At 35.6% G+C, this 23,000-nt stretch overlaps 1 protein-coding gene across 8 annotated transcripts in view; it reads left to right on the forward strand.

The window, feature by feature from the left end:
• The window catches only part of FAF1 (Fas associated factor 1), a 487,148-nt gene that overhangs the window by 163,703 nt on the left and 300,445 nt on the right, over positions 1–23,000 (forward strand). For all 8 annotated transcript variants that reach the window (XM_073896766.1, XM_025871569.2, XM_025871572.2 and 5 more), the window contains one exon: positions 520–722. In XM_073896766.1, the coding sequence (XP_073752867.1) occupies positions 520–722 (203 nt within the window). The remainder of the gene's footprint in view (positions 1–519; positions 723–23,000) is intronic.

Raw genomic sequence — 23,000 nt, forward strand, 5'->3', positions numbered from 1 at the left:
CTTCTCTCTCTCCCTCTGCCTGCTGCTTCCCCTACTTGTACACACTCTCTTTCTCCCTGTCAAAAATAAATAAAATCTTAAAAAAAAAAAAAAAGGACTGAGGAGTACAATAGAGTGGAGATTTAAGGATGGTAAATTTCTGAGTTTTTTGGAAAGTAGAGTTAATCAAATAATGTTTCAGTAAGCAAATGAAAGTGAATGAAGAAGACACTGTTCTTAATTCAAAATTAATGTTTTATTAACATCATAACAACATATGGCAAAAATCTGATTAAATGCTAAATGATATGTATGATACTGCTAATAGACATAGAAAGGCAGGGATGGGAGGGAGAGTAATGTGGCTTTCAGTCACCAGGAAAGATTTTATGGAGGAAGTAAAACTTTAGTTAGGGCTTGATGCACAGGTAGGTAAATTTGATTGGAAGACCAACATAAGCCAAATATGGAATGGGTCCTTAGTGGTAATCTCTAATGATTTGGTTGATGATAATCTTTCTTTCTATGTCAATATTTCAGTGACTATGGAGGTGAGACTATACCAGGACCTGCATTTGATCCAAGTCACCCAGCTTCAGTTCCTGCTCCCTCTTCCTCTTCAGCATTTCGACCTGTAATGCCATCTAGGCAAATTGTAGAACGACAACCTCGGATGCTGGACTTCAGGGTTGAGTACAGAGACAGAAATGTTGATGTGGTACTTGAAGACAGCTGTACTGTTGGTAAGGTTTTCCCTAGCATAAAGCCTTCATAAACAATTTATTAGGTAAACCTTTAGTTTATATTCTTTTATTTTGAGTTGACTGCCAATAAGAAGGGAAAAAAGGCAAATTGAAACTGATATTTTCCATACAGATAATTATGCTGCATTTTAAAATACTGCGTTGATACTGAGGCAAGTTTGAAAATAATTATTTTGTTCCACTTATATGGAATGGTAGAAAATGCTGTTTTAGGGCAGACGCAAACCAAACTTTTAAGTATATTGTGTATTATACCTTTTCGCTGAAATTCATTCTATTTTCATGCTATGGTTAATGAGAGATCAGAGAAAAGTTGGATAAGTGCTTCAGTACTATCCTTTCAAAGGAAACTTAAGTGTATGACTGCCATTATTGGACAGATTTTACCTGATTTCTTTCTTTTCTTTGCTTTTTCTTTTTTTTAAAGATTTTATTTATTTATATGATAGAGAGATAGCGAGAGAGGGAACACAAGCAGGGGGAGTGGGAGAGGGAGAATTAGGCTTCCCGCTGAGCAGGGAGCCCAATGTGGGGCTCCATCCCAGGACCCTGGGACCATGACCTGAGCCGAAGGCAGATGCTTAGCGACTAAGCCACCCAGGCGCCCCAACCTTTCCTTTCCTTTTCCTTTATCTTTCCCTTTCCCTTTCCTTTCCTTCCGCTCCCCCTTCCCTCTTCCCCTCCCCTTGCTCCTCCCCTTCACCTTCCCCTTCCCCATCCCTTTCCCCTTCCCCCTTTCCTTTCCAGATTTTACTATTTATTTGACAGAGAGAAAGAGAGCACAAGCAGGCAGGCAGAGCAGCAGGCAGAGGGAGGGGGAGAAGCAGGCTGCTGAGCAAGGAGCCTGACGTGGGCTGGATCCCAGGACCTGGGGATCATCACATGAGCCGAAAGCAGACGCTTAACTGACTGAGCCACCCAGGTGCCCCTTTTTTCTATAGAGAAACTATGTTGAATTCATATTTGATTCAGATTACTTGACCCATTAATGGAATTTTGCCTTAAATCTAAATTCCAGATATTTCTGAAATCTTTCCTTTGTTTTTTTAAGGAAGATTCTTGCCTAATTTTATTTAATTTTTTAACTGAGGGCACTTGGGTGTTTAGTAGGTTAAGCATTCAACTCTTGATCTCAGCCCAGGTCTTGATCTCAGGACTCTGAGTACAAGCCCTGTGCTGGGCTCCAGCTGGGTGTGGAGCCTATTTAAAAAAAAAAAGAAGAAGAGGTATATTGCAGAGAAAAGCAAAACTGTTAAAAGATTGATCATTCTCAAACACTAATCAGATTGTTATTTCCTTACTTAGAAACTTTCCATTGGTTTAAGATAAAATTAAAATCTTTCACCATGGCCTGTAAGTCCCTGCTTGATCAGGCTCCTGCTACATCTCTGGTTTTCATCTGTTACCACTTTCATCCTTGCTCACCATGCCTGAAGTGTTTTGGACTTGTTTCAGTTCCTTGAATAGGTTATTAGCCCACTCAAGGCCTTTGTACATGTACCTTCTTCTGCCCAGATTTCTTTAGTCCATTCATTTTTTTCCATGGCTCATTCCCATGCCCCCTGTATACTTCTTTTTTTCCCCCTAAAACTGTGGTAAAAAAGTACATAATGTATCTATCCTTTTAACACATTTTTAAATGTACAATTTTTAAATGTACAATTGTTAACTATATGCACATTGTTGTACAGATCTTTAGAACTTGTTCATCTTATGTAATTGAAACTTTGAAATTTGAAAATTTGAAACATCAAATAGCAACTCCCCATTTTTCCCTTCCACCAACCCCTGACATCCATCATTCTACTTTCTGCTTAGATGAGTTTGACTACTTTAAATATATCATATAAGTGGAATCATACAATGTTTGTCCTTCTCTGTCTGGCTTATTTCACTTAGTATGATATCCTCAAGTTTCATCCATGTTGTAGAATATTACAGGATTTTCTTATTTTTTTTAATGTTGAATAATAATCCGTTATATGTATATACTACCTTTTCTTTATCCATTCACCCATCTGTGGACATTTAGGTTGTTTTCACCTCTTGGATATTGTGAATGCTACAGTGAACATGGGATTGCAAGTATCTCAAGATTCTGCTTTCAGTTTTTTTTTGGATAAATACCCAAAAGTGGAATTGTTGGATCATATGTGGTTCTCTTTTTAATTTTTTGAGGAATGTCCATACTCTTTTCCATAATGGGTGCACCATTTTAACATTCTCACCAATATAAAATGCATAAGGGTTCCAGTTTCTCTACATCCTTGCCAACACTTGCTATTTTCTGTTTTGTTTTTGATTTTAATGGTCTTCTTAACAGGTATGCGGTGATATCTCATTGTGGTTTTGATTTGGATTTCCGTGATGATTAGTGATGTTGAGCATCTTCTCATATACTTATTTGTATGTCTTCTTTAGAGAAATGCTTATTCAGGGCCTTTGCCCGTCTTTACATCAGGTTATTTACTTTTTTGCTTTTGAATTGTAGGATTTTTTTATATATTTTGAATATCAACTCCTTATCAAATATATACTTTGCAAATATTTTCTCCTTTACAGTCTCATTGATTGTTTCCTTTGCTGCACAAAAGCTTTTTAGTTTAATCTAGTTCCACTTGTCTATTTTACTTTTGTTGTCTTTGCTTCTGGTATCATATCTATGAAATCATTGCCAAGACCCATGTATGAAGCTTTTGCTTTATATTTTCTTCTATGAGTTTTAGAGTTTCAGATCTTATGTTTAAGTCTTTAAACAATTTTGAATTAATCATTGTATATGGAATAAGATAAAGGTCCAATTTCACTCTTTTGCATGTAGATATCCAGTTTTCCCCACACCATTTGTTAAAAAGACTATCCTTTCTCCATTGTGTAGAATTGGCACTCTTGTCAAATCATTTGACCCATATGCATGGATTAATTTCTGGGCTCACTATTCTGTTCCATTGGTCTATATGTTTTTCTTTATGCCAGTACTTACTGTCTTGATTACTTCGTAAAATGTTCTGAATTCAGGAGGTATGAGGCCCCCAGCTTCATTTCTCTTTCTCGAGACTGTTTTGACTATATAGGGTCCTTTGTGGTTCCTTATGAATTTTAACATTGTTTTCTACAAAAATGTCTGCAAAGGTGCCATTGGGATTTTGATAGGGATCACATTGAATCTGTAGGTTGGTTGGATGATATGGATTTTTAACAATATTAAGTCTTTTAATCCATTGAACATGTGATGTCTTTTCATTTGTTTCTTCTGTACTTTTCTTTCAACATTGTTTTATTGTTTTCATTGTACAAATCTTTTGCTTCCTTGGTTAAGTTTATTCCTGTGTGTTTTATTCTTTTTGATGGTATTGTAAATGAGATTGTTTTATTAGTTTCCATTTTAGATTATTTGTTGTTAGTGTTAGAGAAATATAACTACTTTTTGTATGTTAATTTTGTATCTTGTAACTTTGCTAAATTTATTAGTTCTAGCAGGGTTTTTTTTTAATGGAAACTTTAGGGTTTTCTATGTATAATATCATCTAGAAACATAGATAATTTTATTTCTTGCTTTCTGATTTGAAGGCCTTTTATTTCTTTTTATTGCCCAATTGCTCTGGCTAGGACTTCAGATACTCTGATGAATAGAAGTGGCAACAATGGGCATTCTTGCATTGTTCATGATCTTTAGAGGAAAAGATTTTAGTTTTCACCACTGAGTATGATATTAGCTGTAGACATTTCATATATAGCCTTTATTATGTTGCAGTAATTTTCTTCTGTTTCTAGCTTGCATATTTTTTTATCATGAAATGGTGTTGAATTTTGTCAGATGCTTTTTCTGCATCTGTTGAGATGATCATGTAACATTTTTCCCTTCATTTTGTTAATATGGTGTATCACATTGATTTCCATATGTTGAACCATCTTTTCATCACATGCATAAATGTCATTTGGTTATGGTGTATGATCCTTCTAATGTGCTGTTGAATTTGTTTTTCTAGTATTTTGTTGAGGATATTTGCATCTATATTCATCGGGTTGTTGGCTTATAGTTTTTATTCTTGTCTTGTAGTGTCTTTGCCTGGCTTTGGCATCAGGGTAATGTTGATTTCATAAAATGAATTTGGGAGTGTTCCCTCCTCTCTGATTTTGGGGATGAGTTTGAGAAAGAGTGACATTGATTTTTCTTTAGATGTTTGGTAGAATTCTCCGTTGAAACCATCTGGTGCTAAATTTTTCTTTGTTGGGAAGTTTTTGATTACTGATTCAGTCTCTTTACTAGTTATAGATTTGTTTAGATTTTCTGTTTCTTTGGATTCAGTCTTTGTAGGTAATATGTTTCTATGAATTTACCCATTTCTACTAGGTTATCCCATTTGTTGGCATATAATTGTATATAGTAGTGTCTATATTCATATTTATTTCTGTGACATCAGTTGTAATGTCTCCTTTTTCCTTTCTGCTTTTACTGAGTCTTCTTTTTTTTCTTAGTTTAGGCTAAAAGTTTATCAATTTTCTTGATCTTTTCTAGTATCAACTCTCAGTGTTGCTGATTTTTTTAAAATTATTTTTCTATTTTAATTTCTGCTCTAATCTTTATTATTTCCTCCCTTCTTCTAACTTTGGGCTTAGCTTGTTCCTTTTTTTAAAGTTAGTTGAGGTGTAAAGTTAAGTTGTTTGTTAGGTCTTTCTTCTTTTTTTAAATATAGGCATTTACTGCTATAAACTTTTCTGCTTTTCCTACATCCCTGAAGTTTTGGCATGCTGTATTTTTGTTTGCGTTTGGCTCTAGATATTTTTTAATTTCTCTTTTGATTTTTTTCTTTGATCTTTTGGTTGTTTAGGCATAAGTTGTTAAATTTCCACAGATTTGTGAATCTTCCAGGATAGATGACATGTTGGTCACAAACAAATCTTTTTCTTTTTTTTTAAAGATTTATTTTTATTTTCTTTTAAAGATTTTTATTTATTTATTTGAAAGAGAAAGAGAACATGAGCAGGGGGAGGGGCAGAAGGAGAAGCAGACTCCCTTCTGAGCAGGGAGCCTGATGTGGGGGTTGATCCCAGGACTCGAGGATCGTGACCCAAGCCAAAGGCAGCTGATTAACCACCTGAGCCACCTGAGCGCCCCTAAAGATTTATTTATTTATTTGAGAGCGCTTGGGGGGAGTGGGAGAGGGAGAGAATCTCAGGCAGACTCCCTGCTGAGTGTGGAGCCTGACACAGGGCTTGATCTCATGACCCTGAGATCATGACCTGAATCGAGATCAATATTTGATGCTTAACCAACTGAGCCACCTACATACCCCAGGTCACAAACAAGTCTTAATAGATTTAAGAAGATTTAAATCATACCAGGAATGTTTTCCTACCATAGTATAATGAAACTAAAAATCTATAGTAGTTTCCTTCTGCTTCTTTCTTCTTAAATTCATTAAGACTGATTTACAACCTGGGGCACCTGGGTGGCTCAGTCTGTTAAGTGTCTGCCTTTGGCTCGGGTCATGATTCCAGGGTCCTGGGATCAAGCCCCACATAAGGCTCTCTGCTCAACGAGGAGCCTGCTTCTCCCTCTCCCTCTGCTGCTCTCCCTGCTTGTGCTGTCCTTCTCTCTCTGTCAAATAAATAATAAATAAAAAAAAAAATCTTAAAAAAAAAAAAAGACTGATTTACAACCTAACATGGCATCTACCCTGGAGAGTGTTCCATGTGTGTTTGAGAAATATGTGTATTTTGCTGCTTTTCAGTGTAATGTTTTGTATATGTCTGTTAGGTCCGTTTGGTCTACAGTGTTGTTCAAGTCCTTGTTTGCTTATTGATCTTCTGTGTAGAAGTTTTATCCATTACTGAAATCCCCTACTATCACTGTTTGCTTCATATATTTTGTGCTTTGGTGTTGGGTGCATATGTGTATATAATTGATCTTTCTGGTGAATTGACTCTTTTATCGTTACATAATGTCCTTTCTCTCTTGTGAAAGTTTTTGACTTACAGTCTATTTAGTCAATGTAAGTATGGCCACCATGCTCTCTTTTGGTTACTATTTGCCTAGAATATTTTTTTCTATCCTTCCACTTTCATTCTTTGTGTCCATGAATCTCAAGTGAATCTCTTGTAGATACCATATAGTTGGATTTTTTTTTTTTTTTAAATCCTTTCAGCTAGTCTGTGTCTTTTGTTTAGGGAGTTTTATCCATTTACATTTAAAGTAATTACTGGTAGGAAAGGACTTACTATTGCCATTTTGTTGATTATTTCCTTTGTCTTGTAGCTTTTGTTCCCTCTTTCTCTTGCCATCTTTCTTTGTGTTTGTTGATTTTCTTTGTAGTGTCATGCTTTGATCTTGTTCCCTTTTCTTTGGTGTATCTTCTATAGCTGTTTTCTTTGTATCTTCTAATCTTCTTTAGCTGTTATCTTTGTAGTTACCATGAGGCTTACATAAGACATAGTTTTAATAATCTGTTTTAACCTGATAACTTCAGTCATCTATAAAACTAGTCTCTATCCCCTCCCTTCGTTATTAATATCACAAATTAAATCCTTTCATATTATGTACCATTAACAATTTATAGTTATACTTATTTTGTATGCTTTTGTCTTTTAACTTCTCTACCAGATTAAGTGATTAATACTACTGTTACAGTATTCTGTACTTTCTAGAGTGTTTTGTAGTTGTCTGTATATTTACCATTAAGAGCTTTATACTCCTGTGTTGCTATCTAGTATCCTTTTGTTACAGCTGGAGTACTCTCTTTAGCATTTCTTATAAGGCAATGTTGAACTTTCTTAGCTTTTGTTTATCTGGAGAAAGTCTTTATTTCTCCTTAATATATGAAGAACAGTTTTCCTGGACATAGTATTCTTGTTTGGTTGTTTTTTTCTTTCAGCACTTTTAATACATCACCCTATCCCCTCTGGCCTGCAAAGTTTCAGTTAGAAATCTGCTGATACTGGGGGCTCCCTTTACATGATGAACTTTTCACTTGTTGCTTTCAAATTCCTTTTTGTCCTTTAATTTGACAATTTGATTTTAATGTTTTTATTGGTATGGACTTTTTAGGATTTATTATTTTTTGGATCCTTTATGCTTCATGAATCTGCATGTCTATTTCCTACCCCAGATTTGGGAAGTGTTCACCATTATTTCTTCAAATAAGCCTTCTGCCCCTTGGTCTTATTTTCTGCAACTCCCAAAATGCATATATTGGTCCTTTAATGGTTTCCCATTAGGCCTCTGGCTTTTTTTCACTCTTTCTCTTGCTTTTTTCTTTTTTCTCTTCTGACTGGATAATTTCAAAAGACTTGTCTTCAAGTTCACATATTCTTTCTTGTGGTTGCTCAAGTCTGTTGTTGAGCCCCTTTAGTGACTTTTCAATTCAGTTATTCTTTAGCTCTAAAATATGCTTGGTTCTTTTTTTATAAGTTTCTATCTCTTTGTTGATATTTAAAATGAATTTGTAATTTTAAAATTACCAAAACCCATCTACTGATGTTTGAAAAATAGTTTTACAGTTACAAATTGCAACAGTAGTTAGTCAGAATTGACCCTGTTTATTGTTCATACAGATTTTCAATAATATTGCTAAGGCATCCTTGGTGTGTTAGTAGGGAACCCCTTATATAGGGTTTTACTAGGCTTTTACTTCCTAGTTTAGTGATGAATATATTTATTATAGGGGAAAGAATTCAGTACCATATCATACTTTTTCTTTTACTTAATATTCTTAGATTTTTATCCATTTAAAAAAAAACAGGAAAAAAGTCTTATACTAAATAAATTTTAACTGCTATTTATACCATGTGGCTGAGTAGTTAGCAATGTCTCATTTCAAAATGACCTGATTCTTTTTGTTGATGGAATATTTGGTATATGGTGGAAGTAAATGGATCACTTGAACCACACTTTTCATTGGTTCACTCAGTTGGCGTGAAATCTCTGCTCATTTCAAAGATGGTGATCAGAAATTCTGGCTTCTCTGGATGATATATGTTAATGTTATACTTTAATTCTATCTGAATTTGGAGGATAATCTATGAAACTCTTTTAAAGCTTTGTTATAAAAACATGTGATAGAATTTCCAGAAATCACATTTGTTAATCTGTTCGATTTATAATTCATTGTTAAAGCAGACTCGTGCCCAAGTATGGTAGAGTAGAAAGTCAAGTCATCATTCTGTTTGAAAACAAATAAAATTAAAATAGTTACAAACATATAAATAAAATGTGATTCAAAAGAAATTATATACAGATATTGTACAATACACAGCTTCTCCTTCTTCTGATTATTCCAGGTTTTTATTTGTTCTCGATTATAGTTATTCTTTTATTATGAACTGCATGCCAGTCAGAGAATCATGTCATGCATCTTCTCTGTGTTCACTGTTAAGTTTGTTAATATGCATCACTGTGGAAGTTATATGCAGAGATATTTGGGACTTGATGGAAAATTTTTTCTTCTTTCACTGCATTTGGTTGATTACGTTTTGTTAGTTTTATAGCAATATTATGTGAATCCTTCCTTTATTTTTATGACCTCTGTTACAGTTCAGTAGTTAATCTCGATCATGAATTATTAACATAATTCCTCTAATTTCTATTCTTTCAGTTTCTTTATTTCTCTAGTCTGTATTTTACATAGTTGTCCTATAATGATGTTTCTGGACTGTAAATCTTCTTATACATCTTTCAGTGGTTCCTTATTTCCTATATTCTATTTGATTTGCCCTTCTTTGTTTTAGTTTTTCTAGAAAACTCACCCTCATATTTTAATATTACATACAAATATCTCCTTTATGAAGCCTTTCCTAACCTCCATGGACATAGTTAAGTTGATTCATTCATTGATTTTAAAACATCTTGTTCTTTCTTTGTGTTTCAGGTTTCCTTTGTGAATGTTAACTTCTCAAATTGAGACTAGGTCTTATTCTTCTCTAAATTCTCCCAAGCACAGTGGTTAGCACAGAGCAGTATCTGCTGAGAAAATAAATGGTTCAGTAAATGTGAACATATGTATCTATTTGTTTGTATATTAAAATATTTACCATAGGGAAATTTAAAAATATACTCAGTAAAGTTTAGGTGACCTGAAATATAATTGTTAAATGCTTTATATATATAGACCAGCTTACTGTTATTAAGGAATTGGATAAATACTAATTTTTCTGTGTATGTATAAATATTAAAATGCAAAGAGATGCTAAATAAGATCCAGTGTTCCATGTTATTATCAGGAAGACTCAACAATGTATAAAGCAAGCCTAAATTAGGCAGCCAACAACTTTGTATCACAGTGACACCTAGTGGTAATTTTATTGGTCTGTTAATATTTTTAGTGTGTTACTTAATTATTTATTTGTTTATTTCTGCAGTTTTATTTTATTACAGAATCCATCTGGGTTTTCGTATCTTGAATAAATTTTAAGAATTATTTTAAAACACTTTTTTCTATAAAATACTATCTAGTGTGAAGTAGTATGATCTTGAGGGTAGGAATTATTGTGTATTTTTATGCCTATAATATATAGCACTGGATTTAACCTAACATACAGGTTAAAGTTTGTTGAATCAGTGCTGTCAGCAAATCTACTTTTGCTGGGTCTGTTCAGCATAGCCTTAGTTTCATTTCTGGAATGGAAAATAGAAAAATAGGTCTGTCATTAGTTTAACCATTTACCTCATTTTCTGTTTTTAATCTACTTTCTTAAAACTCCTTTTATTATATTGGTTAACATTTTAGTTTAAATGAATCAGATTGAGTATGGAAAAAGTTAAAACATTTAGCAAGTGTACTTTGAGCCTAAAAAGTAGTTTAGGATATCTCAAACTAGTTTTTTTCTTCAATCTGTGAACTTAGTTTCCAGTCTTGACTCTGTAACTCAGATTAACTATGTAATTTTTGTCATATGCCTTTACCCCTCTATGTTCAGCCACCCTTTATGAATAATAAACACTGAATAAGTGGTTTTCATTGTTATTAGTGCATGTGAAAAGAGAGAAAGAATAGCAATCTTATTTGTCTTACACAGATGTTGTGGGCATGAAATGACAAGAGGACTGATCATAGCTTGTACTTGCGGGGAGGGGGTGTCTGCAAATGTGCATTAGTTGCTTTGTTCTTTGGTCCATCTGCAAACTGATGTTTATTGCCTCCATGCCAACAATTGTGCACTCCCCAAATTATTTATAAGATCATTTCATTATCTAAATAAGCAGCATCTGAAATTGGGCCTTAATGTGCATAGTTAATTTTTATTTATGCATTAGGAATTTTTTTTAACCTAGTTTCACATTTCTAAATGCTATATTTTCAGTAAAAAAATCTTTTATTTTTTTAATAGGTATTTTTCCTTTCTCTCATTCTTAAGTCCCTGCTGTTAGCAGTTTGGTATAGAGTTTAAGGTTGCCGTTTTATAAAAAGCCTTTAAGCTTTATTTTAAAATCATCTTTCCCTCAACTACTTTTATCACTCATGTCATTTTTTTGTTGTCTTATCTTCAAAACAAAGAAATGAAGATCAGAAGCATAGATATGTTTTCTAACATCTTATTTTGTACCATTTATCTTTCAGTCTCTTCTTCCTCTAATAATTCCCTATCATCTTCCTTTGAAAGACCCTAAGATGACTTTTTTTAAAAAAGGTTTGTTTGTTTGTTTATTCATTCATTCATTCATTTATTTATTTATTTATCTATCAGAGAGAGAGAGAGACAGAGACAGAGACAGAGTGCACGCACAAGCAGGGGGAGCATCAGAGAGAGGGAGAAACAGGCATCCTACTGAGCAAGGAGCCTGATGCGGGACTTGATCCCAGGACACTGGGATAATGACCTGAGCCAAAGACAGGCGCTTAACCGACTGAGCCACCCAGGCATCCCTTTATTCATTTTTAACACACACACACACACACACACACACACACACACACACGCACGCACGCGCGCGCGCGCGCGTATAATCATATTACCTGTTGTACACCAGCCACTATGCTCACTGTACTTGTTTCTTATACAACACTTACAACAATAACTGTGAGGCAGTCATTGTTATCCCTGTTTCAAAGATGAATGAACTGAAGCTTCTAAATCACAAATTCAGTCTTTTTTTTTTTTTTAAGATTTTATTTATTTATTTGACAGAGACACAGTGAGAGAGGGAACGCAAGCAGGGAGAGTGGGAGAGGGAGAAGCAAGCTTCCTGTGTAATAGGGAGCCTGATGCGGGGCTCGATCCCAGGACCCTGAGTTCATCACCTGAGCCAAAGGCAGACGCTTAACAACTGAGCCGCCGAGGCACCCCAAAATTCAGTCTTAAACTGAATCTAGAACTCATGATCTTTCCGATGAAATAATTTCTATTATGAAAGTAGGTAGTGCTATGAGGATATTGAAAAGGAAGATTCAGTTTTAATTGATGTCTGGGGAGTATGGGAAGGGAATATATAGGGCTGTGAGGGTGGTCAGGAAAGATTTCAGAGGGACCAACTTAGGAAATATGAATCAAAATATGTTATGTGGATGTAGTCGTCAGGAAGTTTATTCTAGATAAGGAAAGCACAGAAGCAGGAATGATAATGGGGTGTCTGGCAGAATAATGAGGAATATGCAGTCTTGAGCATGAAGTTGGGGTTGTGGTCTTCAGTTAGTTGAACAGTTCACTTCAGTGGAACCTCTCCTTTTCCACCAGTGACAGATTTATGTTATGCTTCCCTCCCCTGATCCTACCTTAAGTTCCTGCCTCTGCTCTTTTATACTCATTGACTTACTATTTTCACATTACTTTGAGATAGCCAGAAACTGTATCCCCACTCTATAGTTGTGAGAACTGAAAAAAGAGAATAAGTGACTTAACTGGTTGATGGAGATAATGACTGTGGAGGGATCTGTAGAACTGTCTAGTGCACGTGGTCACAAATTAAGCAGTATTTTACACATTTTTGTCTTAGGGTAATATAGTGCATGCTTAAATACTTTTAGCAATGGAATGCTTATTAATTTTAAGGCATTACTTCATTTGTTCAGCAACTCTGTCTAAAATTTTATAAATAAAAACATTTTATACACCAACCACATGCAAAAAATGAGGTATCAGTTGCATGTGTTTGTTTTTCCTTATTTTGAGTTGCCACCTGTAAGCTCCATTCCTTTGACCTCACTCTTCTTTCAGAGACAGACCTCACAAGGTACATCTATTTTCTCTCTTGACTTTTCTTCAGCTATTAAAAGTCAGTCCTGTTTTATCTCCCATTTCTTTGGGCTAAACATCTTTAGTTCATTCAGCCATCCCAGAGTTGTATTGAAATTAAAATACAGGGACGCCTGCGTGGCTCAGATGGTTAAGCATCTGCCTTTGGCTCAGGTCATGATCTCAGTGTCCTGGGATCAAGTCCGGCATCGGGCTCCCTGCTCAGCGGGGAGCCTGCTTCTTCCTCTCCCTCTGCCTGCTGCTCCCCCTGCTTGTGCTCGCTCTCTCTCAAATAAATAAATAAAATCTTTAAAAAAAAAGGAAATTAAAATACATACTATATGGGGATATAACATATAAAGCATGGTGATTATAGTTAACAGTGTTGTATTTATATTTGAAATTTTGCAAAGAGAATAGCTTTTAAAAATTTTCATCACAAGAAAAAAATTGTAATTATGTGAGGTAAGTGATGTTAACTAAACTTAGTGTGCTAATTATTTTGTAATATACCCATATTATCAAATCATTATGTTGTACACCTTGAACTAATATATCAATTATATCTTAATGAAACTGAAAAAATACGTACTGTAGATCCTAGTTGTTGTTAGTCATATTTTCTGAGGCATCACTTTCAGATACTTTTCCAGTTTAGAACTGTGATTCATTTTAGGAGGTCAGTGCTGCATATACAATGTGACACTCATATGAATGCCCACCTTGGGTTGAGAGGCCAAAGTTGATCTATCCTCTTCCTTGTGTGAGGAATGTCATTTTTTTTTAAGATTTTATTTATTTATTAGAGAGAGAGAGAGAGAGAGAGAGAGAGAGAGAACAGAAGCGGGGGAGGGGAGGAGCAGAGGGACAAGCAGACTCCTTGCTGAGAATGGAGCCTAACATAGGGCTTGATCCCAGGATCCTGAGATCATGACCTGAGCTGAAGTCAGATGCCTGAGTCACCCAGGAGCCCCAGAGGCATGTCATTTCTATTAGTGTAACCTGTATTAGTTTTTGGAACCACTGTATCATGATCTTTCAGTCTCACAGTGAGATGGTGATTGGTATTACTTTCTGCCCTGTGCTCACTCTGTTTATCTTTGTAAAGCAATTGTTTCATGGTTTCTCAACAAGTCTGTCTTTCTGTTACACTCTGAGTTCTTTAAAGACAGACATAATTTCTTCTTATTTTTATATTGTGCTTGGTGCTTGGCAATGGTAGGCATTAATAAAATATTTGTTGAATGCCTTTGTGGAATAATGGGATTAGCGATGGTCTAATACTAAAACTTTTAGGTTAAAATATCTAATCCATGGGGTGCCTGGGTGGCTCACTTGGTTGAGCGTCTGACTCTTGATTTCGGCTCAGGTCATGATGTCAGCGTCATGAGATCGAGCTCCAGGTCAGGCTCCATGCTGGGTATGGAGCCTGTTTAAGATTCTCTCTGCCTGTCCCTCTACCCCCTACCCAAAAAACCCCCCCAAATCTTATCTTGTTCCTCTTCCTTTCTTCTAGTTTACAATGTTTTCTTGCTTAGGACTTCCTTTTCTACAGTCCTAACTCCTGTATGGCTTGAATTTCTGATTAGTTCAGACTGTTCTACTTGCTTTTCTAAGACCAACTTGTTCGTCATCTTAGTGGGCTGGAGTCTAGAGAAGAGAAAGCAATAGGAAGATTTATGGCATTGCTAGTTATTACCTCTTCTGTCAACCCAACAATCTATTGTAAAAACTTAGTGCATCTTGGTATTTTAGGATTGTTGTACTTTTGAGTTGATCCTCTTCCCTCTATTTCTCTCCTAACCCTCTCTCCCTTTCAGCCATTTATGCCATTAGAGGATGTTAGACTATCCCACTAATAGATTTGGTTTGGAAACTTCTTTATAAACTTGGAAAATAGGTTTGAGTTTGGGGGGACCAAAGAGACATAGCCATACTTTATTTAATTCTTGGTCCCAAAATATAAAGATTTAGGTTAATTCAAGGATATGTGATAACCCAAGAAAAATAGAACAAATTACCTAGCCCTCTTTTCTTGGCTTGGTCATTGCAATAACTCAAACCCAAATGTAAACTAACATCAACCAAAATTTCTCCAGGATTCTTAGGCATGTAGAAAGCTTGAAATTTTTGTTTGTTTGTTTTATTTTTCCTAATCACATTAGATCCTTTGCCACTTAACTGTTCTGTTGCAGAAATACCAACCCTCAACCAGATAGCCTCCTAATTATTTTCTCTACCTCTAGTGTTTCTCCATTCTAGCTGATCCTTCATGTTCTTGCTCTACTTGTATTTGTTTACACATATGTTTGTTCACTCAAGTATTTTCGTTGTTTTTTTTTTAAAGATTTTATTATTTATTTATTTGAGAGAGAGTGAGTGAGAGAGAGAGCATGAGCAGGGGGAGGGGGAGAAGCAGACTCCCCTGCTGAGCAGGAAGCCTGACTTGGGGCTCATTCCCAGGACCCTAGGATTATGACCTGAACTGAAGGCAGTTGCTTAACCAACTGAGCCACTCAGGCAGCACTCAATAAGTATTTTCTACTCTGATCCAAGCACTGTATTCAAACCTAGATATAGAATGGAGAAGAAAACAGGCATGGTGTTTCTCTTCACAAAACTTACAGTCTAGTGAAGGATATAGATATAATCAATTTATAAGGAGTAATTTGCAACTTATGTCAAGTGATCTCTCAAAAATATAAGTATAATCATGTCACTCCTGTGATTGAAAAAATTTTCATGTACCTTATCAACAGGTTAAAAAAAACCCATATGATCATTTCAACACATATAAAAAAAGCATTTAACAAAATTCAGTGTCCATTTGAAAAAAACTCTCCAAAATTAGAAATAAATGTAGATTCCTCAACCTGATAAAAAACATTTATAAAAATCCTACACTTAGGGGCGCCTGGGTGGCTCAGTTGGTTAAGCGACTGCCTTCGGCTCGGGTCATGATCCTGGAGTCCCAGGATTGAGTCCTGCATCGGGCTCAGCGGGGAGCCTGCTTCTCCCTCTGACCCTCTTCCCTCTTGTGCTCTCTATCTCTCATTCTCTCTCTCTCAAATAAATAAATAAAATCTTTAAAAAAAAAAATCCTACACTTAGCATACTTAATGGTGAAAGATTGAATCCTTTACCCTAAGATTGAGAACAAGGAATGTTTACTCTTACCACTTCTATTCAACATTGTCATTCAAAGCATCATTGTCATTTGAAAATGACAGAATAATCAAGGTAGAAGACCCCCAGGAATCTACAAAAAAGCTACTAGAAATAATAATTGAATTTAGCACAGTCATAAGATACAAAGTCAGTATATAAAAATCAATGATACTTCTTTACACTGTGATGAACAATTGGAAACTAAAATTTAAAAAAATACTTTTTTATAATATCATTAAAAAAAGACTTAGGGATAAATTTAGCAAAGAATATGCAAGGCCTTACACTGAAAACTATAAAACATTGCTGAGAAAAATTAAAAACCTAAATAAATGGAGTATTATCATGTTCATGAATTGTAAGACTCAATAGTGTTAAAATGTCACTTTTCCTCACATTAATCTGGAAAATCAGTGTAATTCCAATAAAAATTCCAGCTTTTTAAATATAAAAGATATTGATGAGTTGATTTTTTTTTTTAAGGTTTTATTTATTTGTCAGAGGAAATGAGTGAGCACACAAGCAGGGGAGTGTCAGTCAGAGGGAGAAGCAGACTCCCTGCTGAGCAAGGAGCCTGATGTGGGATCATGACCTGAGCTGAAGGCAGACATTTAACCGACTGAGCCAGGCATCCCGTGATGAGTTGATTCTAATATTTATATTAAAATGAAAATGGTGTAAAATAGTTAAAACAGTTTTGAAAAAGAACAAACTTGGATATCTCCATACCACATAATTTTAAGACTGATTGTAAGACATTAGCCATGACAATATGTTTTTTGCAAAAAAGATAGACAAATAGTCACTGAGACAGAGTAGAGAGTCCAGAAATAGACCCTACATTTACCTGATCAGCTTTTTACAACTTGCCAAGATAATTCAACTCTGTAGAAATAGTCTTTTTAACAAATGGAGCTGGCACAATTGGATATCCAAATGCAAAAAAAAAAGGGGGGGGGAAGCAGCAGCAGCATTAGCAGTAGCAACTTAACCCTTACACCACATACCAAAATTAACCCCAAATAATTCACAGACCTAAGTGTAAGAGATGAAATTGTAGAATTTGTGAAAGAAAATCTTTGAGGCTTTGGGTTAGGCAAAGATTGTTTTTTCCCCAAATAGGACAGATAAAGTACAAACTCTAAAAGAAAAATTAAAATACTGAACTTCATCAAAATTTATATACACTGCTCTTTGAAAGACATTCATTCTTATTTTTTTTTAAAGATTTTATTTATTTACTTGAGAGAGAAAGAGCTTGCGCAAGCAGGGGAAGGGGCAGAGGGAGAGGCAGAGAATCTCAAGCAGACTCCCTGCTGAGTGTGGAGCCTGATGCAGGGCTTGATCTCATGACCCTAAGATCATGACCTGATCCGAAACCAAGAGTTGGATGCTTAACTGACTCAGCCATCCAGGCACCCTGAAAGACATTCATTCTTAAGAAAATGAAATGATAAGCTGAAGAGTTGGAGAAAGTAATTGCAAAACATACACCTTATAAAGGACTTGCATCCAGAATATCTGAAGAATTCTCAAAACTCAATCTTAAGAAAAAAACCCAATAAAAAATGGGGAAGACATTCTAATGGATACTTCATCTAAGAAAACAGGTAGAAAGTAATCATGTGAAAAGGTGTTTAATGCCATTAGTTATTAGGGAAATACAAACTAAAATCATAATGAGATACAACTACACACCTGTTAGAATGGCTAAATTGGGGTGCTTGGGTGGCTTAGTCATTAAGTGTCTGCCTTCGGCTCAGGTCATGATCCCATGAAACCTGTGAAAAGGACTCTTTAGCATTGTTTCTCAAGATGTAGTTCTTGAATCAATTTCATCAGATTCACCTATGCTGTTTGTTTTTAAAAATGCAGATTTGTGGGCTCTACTCCATTATAGAGTTAGAATCTAAATCTGTGGGATTCAGCCCAGGACTTAAACATTTAAACAGCCCCTCAACTCTCTCCAGTATATAAATGTGTCAAATCAACATATGTACACCTTAAACTTACACAATGTTATATGTCAATTATATCTCAATAAAATATAATTAAAAAAAAGAAAATGGGCAAAGGTGAGAGTGAACATCCCTGTCGTGTTCCTGACCTTAGGGGAAAAGCTCTCAGTTTTTTCCCATTGAGGATGATATTCACTGTGGGTTTTCATAAATGACTTTTATGATATTCTGGTATGTTCCTTCTATCCCTACACTGCAGAGAGTTTTTATCAAGGAAGGATGCTGTGTTTTGTCAAATGCTTTTTCTGCATCTATTGAGAGGATCATATGATTCTTGTCCTTTCTTTTATTAATCTGGTATATCACATTGATTTGTGGATGTTGAACCACCCTTGCAACCCAGGAATAAATCCCACTTGGTTGTGGTGAATAATCCTTTTAATGTAGTGTTGGATGCTATTAGCTAGCATCTCACCGTTGTTGTTCAACATGGTACTGGATGTCTTAGCCTCAGCAATCAGACAACATATGGAGAATTTGGAATCTTTGTTCACTGCTGGTAGGAGGATAAAATGGTGCAACCACTGCGGACACAGTATGACGGTTCCTTGTAAACATAGAATTACCACATAATCCATCAATCCCACTTCTGAGTATATACCCAAAAGAATTGAAAGCAGGCATATTTACAGAAGAATAGAACAAGAAGTAGAAGCATTGTGGGGCACCTGAGTGGCTTAGTTGGTTAGGCATCTCGCTTGATTTCGGCTCAGGTCATGATCTTGGGGTTGTGGGATCGAGCTCTGTGTCAGGCTCCATGCTCAGCGGGGAGTCTGCTTGAGATTCTCTCCCTCTTCCTCTGCCCCTCTCCCTGCTCACACATGTGTGCTTGCTCTCTCTCATGCTCTCTCAAGTAAATAAATCTTAAAAAAAAAAAAAGTAGAAGCATCCCATGGGACCATTGGCTGATAAATGGATAGGCAAAATGTGGTATATACATACAACAGAATCAGCCTTAAAAAGGAATGAAATTCAACCGTATGCTACAACATGGATGACAATTGAAGACATGCTGAATGAAATAAGCCAGACACAACAAGACATATGTTATTCCATTTATAAGAGGTACTGATAGTAGTCAAATTCTAACAAGTAGAATAGTGGTTATCAGGGACTGGGGGAGGTTGGAATAGGGAGTTACTGTTTAATGGGTACAGGGTTACAGTGTGGGGTGATGAGTATGTTCTAGAGATGGATAGTGGTGAGTTGCACAGCGTGAAAGTACTTAATGTCACTGAACTGCACACTTTTAAATGGTTAGAATGGTGTATTTTATGGTAAGTATGTTTTACCACAATAAAGAAAGAAAATAAAAAGCTTTGCCAGATTGGAAATAAATTATATTTTTTGTTTTCAATTCACTTTTCTTTCACTACTAATGAGTTAATACTTCACTGGTTTATTGGCCCTTTTATATGTGAGTTTATGTTGCTACTGACTTAAAAATTTTAATTTATAAGGCCTTCTTATATGAATGGGATGATCCTTTTATTCATTACCTGTTTTGCAGATATTTTCCCAATTTACATTTTTATTTTATTGTGCTTTTGGAGAGAAGGAAGTTTTTTATTTTGACAATATTGGACTTTTTCTTAATAGTTTTTCCCTTTATTTTGGTAATTAGGAAGCCCTTTCCATCCTGACTTATTATTCAGTTTTTGTATTTTTCAGAGTACTAAACTTAAGGCCTTACACTTAAGTAGATATAACATGGATATGAGGTTTTAGATCCAGAAGAGCCCTGAAAGGCCATTTAGTCTAGCTGTTTTATTTTGCAGATACAAAAACTTAAACTCAGGATGGCTGCCCTGCCATGGTCCCATAGTAGTTAGTAGACCCCAGAATAGATAGTAAATGTCTTTTGATGTTCAACCCAGTCTGTTTCCACTAAACTTAAACGGTTTTCTTGAATGGATGGCAAACACAGAGTGTCTTTATTTGGGCAAAGGCTCTATAGTACAAGAAGCAAAAAGGTAAATAGCAAACATAGTCACAATGAAAATTATTTGATTATCTTTGTTGACCAGCATGCTTCATAAATGACTAGAACTTTTGCTCCCTAAAAACTTACTTTACATACTTCCCTTACCTATTAATTATAATCTTTAGGTTTCTTTCAGTGTTCAGGGGAACATTGATGTTTGGGGGAAATAAAGACTTACGTTGTTTAATCTCACAGACACAACATTAGCTTTTAGAGTAGTCTGAGAGAGTGTTTATATGCATTGTTGGGTATAATCTCAAGTTCCTGTAGGACCCAGTGACACACTATAAATAACCTTGTAAAAATGAGCAGCATTTTCTGGAATCCTTTTGTCTCAGAGCCCCTAAATCCACATATTTATGATTCTTTTGATAATTGCGTGTTATGTTAATGATCTTTTTGTTCAGATTTATATGCTTGAGCAGCAAGTTCCAGGAGTTGCATCTTTGAATCTGTGAGGTCAGAATGTGGTGTAGAGGGAGAAGCAATAGAGCACTGCTTTGTAGTCTTTGCCATTTAAGTCCTACTTGTTCTTGGGTAAGTCATATTTCAGAGTGGTTTTAAACAGCCTCTGAGATGGGTCCTTTCTAGCCTTAAAAGTCTAATGAGCTTCTTCTGATACAGAATCTTAATCTGATTTTGCTCAAAAAGTAGCTTTCATGGTTCAAACGAATATTTATAGGGATTAATAGTTTATAATGCTTGAAATAAGGAAATGATTGGAAGCACTAAAAGATTTCTGACTTATAAACATGTCAGTGGAAGAAAGAGGAAAGAAATTCACTTTTGAGGATTATGCTTCAGAAAAATCCATATGATACATTATCACACATTTTATTTCTTCTAGGTGACAGGTTTGATTTCCTTATTGTGGAAATAGGCTATCATTTTTGGAGGGGGGCAGTTTTAATTTTTTGGCACCACCTTGTGCTGTCATTTTTTAATTTAAAAAATAGCAACAGGTGGCATTACAGGTGTCCTTAATATGAAATGTATTCATAGCTTTTTTTTTCTAATTAATGTGGAATTTGAGGCCCAGAGAGGGCCTACAATTTGCCTTAATAGTAGTTACCTAGTGATTGAACTGGGATAATGCTTTTTATCCTAGTGATCATAGCATTGTAACAATGTGCTGTATTCTGCTTGGAAGTTATTAATACAGTCCCTGTATCCAATTTTCACTACATATTTTCCTCTGTGAGAGGAATTAATTGGAATGTATTAATAGCCATTTGTTTTATATTGATAGAATCCTTTTTCTTCCCCCCATATTTAGTTGCCTTTACAAACTATAAAGATTTAATAGTACATATTCCTTCCAAATGACTTGAAAGAAGGTAGTAAATTCTATAGACAATGTATTTGTTAAAACTTGGGAATCTGAAAGAAGATAAAAAGTTATATAAAATGTCTCTTTCTTAGGCTTTAAATGGCAAATAAAGTGTTTATAAATCTGTTTTCAGTTTATTGTACCTCTTGCCAATGATTTCTCTGTTGGGCAGGCAAAAATCTGTTTAGACTATTTGCTAACTATGGTTTGAGGTAGTCTTTTTTTCCTTTCCTTTTTCTTTTTAGCTTTCTTGTCATAGAAACTGGAAAACTAGAGAAATGTTGCTGTTAAAACAAAAAAAAAAAGCAAAAAAGCCTGGGTGGTTCAGTCAATTGAGTGTCCAACTCTTGATTTTGGCTCAGGTCATGATCTTAGGGTCCAGGGATTGAGCCCCTCATCAGGCTCAGTGCTCAGCAGGGAGTCTGCTTAAGGATTTTCTTTCTCCCTCTCCTACTGCTCCTCCCCCCAATCATTTTCTCTCTTTCTCTCTCTCTGTCTCAAATAATTTTCATTTAAAGATTTTATTTATTTTTTCATGAAAGAGAGAGAGAGAGAGAGAGGCAGAGGGAGAAGCAGGCTCCCGAGGAGCAGGGAGCCGATGTGGGACTCGATCCCAGGACCCTGGGATCATGACCTGAGCCGAAGGCAGACACTTAACCATCTGAGCCACCCAGGCGCCCTCAAATAATTTTTTTTAAAAGAAGGTTTTCTGGGCACCTGGGTGGCTCAGTCGGTTAAGCGACTGCCTTCGGCTCGGGTCATGGTCCTGGAGTCCCGGGATCGAGTCCCACATCGGGCTCCCTGCTCAGCGGGGAGTCTGCTTCTCCCTCTGACCCTCTTCCCTCTCCTGCTCTCTCTCTCTCTCTCTCTCAAATAAATAAATAAAATCTTTAAAAAAAAAAAAGAAGGGTTTCTTTCTTTTTTTTTTAAGATTTCATTTATTTATGAGAGAGAGAGAGCCTGAGCAGGGGGAGCGGCAGAGGGAAAAGCAGACTCCCTACTGAGCAGGGAGCCCTATGTGGGACTTGATCCCAGGACCCCGGAATCATGACCTGAGCTGAAAGCAGATGTTTAACTGACTGAGCCACCCAGGTGCCCCTCAAATAAATCTTAAAAAAAAAAAAAAAGCAAAGATAATTATACTCAGAGCAATGTTTGTAAATATCCTTATTATTGTATAGAATAAATTTATAGATGAAATAATTTATGGTTCATGTTAATATAAAACCACATGAATGTAAAACATTGTAATTTCCAATGTAAAGGTAGGCATTATCGTGTAAAATAGAACTAATGTGCCTAAAAATAGCTGAATATGCTTTCATGACCTACATCTCTGGTTAGTTTTTATGAAACTTTTTCAGACCTGGGAAAACATTGGCATTTTTGTTGGCAGTAACTTTGAGAAATAAAAATTATAAGAATTTCTATATCTGTCCCTAGTGGAATAACTGGTGTGGTGCCTGCTGAAAGTACCCATAACAACTATCTTTAGGTATTGGACAACAGGCAACATAATAGACCTGTGATCCCTGAGAGTAAAAAATGGTCCAGGTTCATTCTTCTGCATGTGGCTGTCCAATTTTCCC

The sequence above is a fragment of the Callorhinus ursinus genome, unplaced genomic scaffold, assembly GCF_003265705.2.
Source record: "Callorhinus ursinus isolate GAN/ISIS: 27379988/994484 unplaced genomic scaffold, GSC_fseal_2.0 scaffold9, whole genome shotgun sequence".
NCBI classification, from domain to species: Eukaryota; Metazoa; Chordata; class Mammalia; order Carnivora; family Otariidae; genus Callorhinus; species Callorhinus ursinus.